The 5,149-nt window shown below is 40.3% G+C and overlaps 1 protein-coding gene across 1 annotated transcript; it reads left to right on the top strand.

Moving 5' to 3' along the window:
- The first annotated feature begins 1,317 nt into the window (after positions 1-1,317).
- LOC110033556 (phospho-2-dehydro-3-deoxyheptonate aldolase 2, chloroplastic-like) lies at positions 1,318-4,434 on the top strand. Its single transcript, XM_020737580.1, has 4 exons — positions 1,318-2,002; positions 2,116-2,393; positions 2,591-3,113; positions 3,922-4,434. The coding sequence occupies exons 1-4, from the start codon at positions 1,472-1,474 to the stop codon at positions 4,204-4,206; spliced, it is 1,617 nt and encodes a 538-aa protein (XP_020593239.1). The 5' UTR covers positions 1,318-1,471; the 3' UTR covers positions 4,207-4,434.
- Positions 4,435-5,149: the final 715 nt, after the last annotated feature.

Below are 5,149 nucleotides of genomic sequence, written 5' to 3'. Positions count from 1 at the left end.
GATTCCACGACATACAATAATGTTGGAGCCTAAAGGTGAGGATTTACATCATAACTGGATGAACAACCTTGGAGTCCTAGGGTAAACTTCCCGCCTGTGAGCTTCGATCCTATGCAATGCTCATATTAAAATTTGTAGCATGATCCACAGTAATCACATATAAAAGGATGTTAGACTATGGTTGGTTGTCTCACATCACCTAGTTAAGTGTTTGTAAAAGGAGCAAAGTAGAAATATATAAAAAAAAATCTCTTTTAGAATGGAGATGAAAAAAGGAGAGTCTCGTATAATTTCTTCTACTCAAGAAGCAGGCAGAGAAATAAATATCCCCTTACCAATGAATGACCTCCTCCCTCCACCCTCAAATGAATATAAACGTAGCTACACTAAAAGAAAAAATATATCAGAATAAGATTATTATGTAGCTATATGTGCAATATTATATACAATATAACATTATTGGATTATAAGACGAGTTAATGAAGTCCAACAGAATGGATAAATTGCCTAACTAGTTAAGCCAATCATTTGCATAATGTACAATCTAATCAAGTTATTTTTGTTGAGTGCTTTTGTCGAGCTGGTCGAATTCTACCACCGCCGTGTGTTTCCTTTAATATATTCATATTGTTATGATCAGATCATTTGCTTGATGTCGTCATATGCTTTGAACTTAGCCTATAAAATTATAATTAAATATCATATTGCATTAAAGTTAAATACAATTATTTTTATTTCACTATTTAAATGAATTATTTTTAGTATTTATTTATATTATTTACAAAAAAAATTACTTATAACTTATTATTATTATCTTGTTTGATTGGTGTAAATAAAGTAGATACTAATTTAAAATTTACTCAACTATTTGTTGATTTATATTTATAAAATAATTTGTTAATAATTTTATATAAAAATTCAAGCCCTCATCCAAATTTTAGCTTATTTTTTAACTTATAGAAGTACACTACCAATTAATATAAGCAAATCATATACCAGTTAACTATAATTCGAAAATATATGTGAAAGCCTGGCTCGACCAAATATAGATAATTTATAATATAGCCAAGCCAAATCAAATCAAATACATACCATGCTCGGCTAGGATATAACCCGAATTACACACAAATTAGGCGACCAAAACTCGAGTAGGCGAAGTAGCTAGCCGAGCCAATGACGAACCGGTTAGCCGGGTAGGTGAGGAGGGTTCGTATAAAAAAGCTCAAAAAAACTCAATTATTTTCAATTTTGCCACCCACCTCCTCCCTCCCAACAACCACGTGATGTAATCAAACACCAACCCCCAAAAGCCCTATTCGCCAACGCCTCTCCCCTTTTTCTGATTTATATAGCTCTGGATTCACATACGATTCTTCTTCGCAGAGCGAAATCCTCTCCAATCCTTCTCCCTCTCTCGATCCCAAATTTGGAAGAAGAAATCCAGAGAGTAACGTGAAGGAGAAGCGAGAAAATGGCTCTCGCAGGTGGTTCGGCCGCCCTTTCAACCAACCCCCTCTTGAAAACCTGCCGCCTCTCCTCAGCCTCCGCGTCCTCTGGTTCCGGTAATGTAAAACAACCAGCTATCCTACAATCCAAGGCATTTTCAACCAACCGATCAATCTCCGCTGTGCACGCAGCGGAGCCAGCCAAGAAAGCTGTCTTAACCGACAAGCCTGCGCTGGCGACGGGGCCTGGGAAGTGGAGGCCGGACAGCTGGACATCTAAGAAGGCGTTACAGCTTCCGGAGTATCCTAAAAAGGAAGAGCTAGACTCCGTACTCCACACTATCGAGAGCTTCCCACCCATCGTATTCGCAGGCGAGGCCCGACACCTGGAGGAACGCCTTGGCGATGCTGCTCTTGGTAAGGCCTTTCTCCTTCAGGGAGGCGATTGTGCTGAGAGCTTTAAGGAGTTTAATGCCAATAACATCAGGGATACCTTCCGCATCCTCCTTCAGATGGGCGTCGTCCTCATGTTCGGCGGCCAGGTGCCGGTCATCAAGGTAAAACTATTTCGCTTAGCAAAACCAAATATCTGGAGATGGATGCATCTTCTGCTTATTTCTACTTTCCGATCTGTTGGGAACTGGATCTAACTGCTGGATCTGTGGATCAGGTAGGGAGAATGGCGGGGCAGTTTGCAAAGCCGAGGTCAGATCCGTTCGAGGAGAAGAACGGGGTGAAACTGCCAAGCTACAGGGGGGATAACGTGAACGGCGACACGTTTGATGAGAAATCCAGGGTTCCGGATCCCCAGAGGATGATCAGGGCCTACTGCCAATCAGCGGCCACTCTCAATCTTCTCCGTGCGTTCGCCACTGGCGGTTACGCGGCGATGCAACGCGTCACTCAATGGAATCTTGACTTCACCGAGCACAGTGAACAAGGAGACAGGTACAATTCAAACCCTCGTTATCAGCGTTCCCCTCGATCTTACTCTGTTATTATTCCAGTGATCCCCCCATTTCTCGCATGTTAGCAGATCGTTTTCTCTTATAATAGTACTGGAAGTAAATTTGCTTTTCCCCATTTGTGGTAAAATTGGGGCATGTCTCGTGTCGTTGGGGTGTTTGATGATTTGTCTGAACTAGGTACTTGGAACTCGCCCACCGCGTCGACGAGGCGCTTGGATTCATGGCAGCCGCCGGGCTGACCGTAGACCACCCAATCATGCAAACGACTGAGTTCTGGACTTCGCACGAGTGCCTTCTTCTTCCCTACGAGCAGGCACTTACCCGCGAGGATTCAACCTCGGGACTCTACTACGACTGCTCCGCCCACATGCTGTGGGTCGGCGAGCGAACCCGGCAGCTTGATGGCGCACACGTCGAGTTTCTCCGTGGAGTTGCTAACCCCCTTGGCATCAAGGTCAGCGATAAGATGAACCCTAGCGATCTCGTCAAGCTCATTGAGATCTTGAACCCGCGAAACAAGCCCGGTAGGATCACCATAATTACGAGGATGGGTGCAGAGAACATGAGAGTGAAGCTGCCACACCTCATCAGGGCCATACGCTCCGCCGGTCAGATTGTGACTTGGGTTAGCGATCCCATGCACGGCAACACCATCAAGGCCCCCTGCGGCCTCAAGACTCGCCCATTTGATGCCATTCGGGTAAGACCATTGAACCCTTGATTCTTCTGCAAAATAAATCGCAGAATGAGAAAATCCTGCTGATGGAAAAAAATTGGATCCTGGTGATTTTTTATCACAGTTAGTTTAAATTTATTGAATTTTTTTTAGATGGATATAATATGCAATTTAGTTTTATATTATATTTATTTTAAAAATTAATATAATAATTTTGAGATTCATCATAACTAAAAATCTCATCTTAATATTCTGATCTAATTTTTCTCATTGCTGCTGTTTGATTCTTATTTTAAGTGCAATTTGGAAATCTCAGGTTTAAGGTTACTATGTCATGCCACCATTAGAATATCCCTCTTTTGAATCTTACTTAATCGTGGTAGATCCTACGAAGACCCATTGGACTTACAAACCACATAAATCACTCTTTCAAATTGTCATCTCTGATATCACTTGTTAGAGAGTGAATTAAAGGAAAATTAAGATTAATAAGCATCATGCATGATCTGTTTATGTTCATTTGACAAGGCTAAACATTTGGTGTTTCTAAATCATTTTTTTTAATTATGTAATATTGAACTAAATCTAAAAATGCTACATGTTTTTACCAATTATCATCATCAACTCTGCCCAGTTATTGATTTGTGATATGTATACCTTTATCTGTTCCTTTCTGCACTTTTTGATTAGGTATTCTTTAATCTTTCATACATTTCCAAATTATTGCAATTTATAAGGATTATGTATCGTCTTCTAATTGGCAGATGTTGTTTGTTTAGTATTATCAGTTCTGTAATGTTATCCTATTAATGGGTTTGGTTGGTCCTCTCAGGCGGAGGTACGGGCTTTCTTCGACGTCCACGAACAAGAAGGAAGCCACCCAGGAGGTGTACACTTGGAGATGACTGGGCAGAATGTGACGGAGTGCATCGGCGGCTCCAGAACGGTAACTTTCGATGACCTGAGCTCGAGGTACCACACTCACTGTGACCCAAGGCTCAATGCCTCCCAGTCCCTCGAGCTCGCCTTCATTATCGCTGAACGCCTCAGGAAGCGCAGGATTGGGACAAACCAGGTCGCCTCTTCTGATGCTTCCTCCGCCTTTGTCAATCTATGAGTAATGGCCATCCATGTTAGGTGGTGGTGGGTCTGTTTGGAGACCCAATTTAATTTCAAGTCCTGCTTATTAGGTAATGGACATATTTCTTTTCACCTTTTATATTTAATTATTAATAATTATACATAATAAGGCAGGTAGGTTTAAGTTGTTGTTTCCTGGGAATCTAAGGCTGTAAATTCTCCTTGTGGAGGAATGAAATTGAAATGTTTTGGGGTTGATAAAGCATGTAGTGACTATTAATCTTCCAGTAGGAGTTTTAAAGCTGCAGAAATAATGGGGGAAAAAAAATGAACATGTTGAACGCTTTGTTATTTGATTTTCAGTCTAAACTTGATTGAATAATGTTGTACAATCTTGGAAGACTTGCCACTTGGTCAATCTGGGAGTGTCTGTGAGTGAATCACACCCAAAGTGTTAAATCTCATTTTTTGGTGAGGTCTTATTTATCTATCCTCCATTACTTTAGATCTTATGATTGAGCTTCATAGAAAACTAGTGAATGATTGAGACTCAAATCAGAACTTAAACTAAATATTTATTCTTTTTGGCTTCATGTACTTGAATTTAATCATTCACAGATTTATGTTGAGTTGATTAAAGTTAAGTTTTTGAAGCTGAAGATGAATTCCTCATAGGCCTAGATGTCTTTAGGTAAACATTTGAGCTTAGGGACATAACTTAGGTACCTTTGGGGATCAGTAATCCTTTTGGAGTCCTCTTTTAGCTCATTCTTTGATTTGAAAGTGAGCAAATTTGATTTGATGTTCATTTTAGATTAGGATTGGCCTAATAACAAACGATGATGATAAAATATAAAATCAACAACAACAACAAACAACAACAAAGCCTTAATCCCACTATGTGGGGTCGGCTACATGAATCCTTTTTCTCCATTGCGTCCTATTTAGTATCATATTTTCATTTAGTTCTAGTAAATTAA

Source organism: Phalaenopsis equestris, unplaced genomic scaffold, assembly GCF_001263595.1.
Source record: "Phalaenopsis equestris unplaced genomic scaffold, ASM126359v1 Scaffold001221, whole genome shotgun sequence".
Taxonomy (NCBI): domain Eukaryota; kingdom Viridiplantae; phylum Streptophyta; class Magnoliopsida; order Asparagales; family Orchidaceae; genus Phalaenopsis; species Phalaenopsis equestris.
Note: the sequence above shows the minus strand (reverse complement) of the source record. Positions and strands in the feature narration are given on the sequence as shown.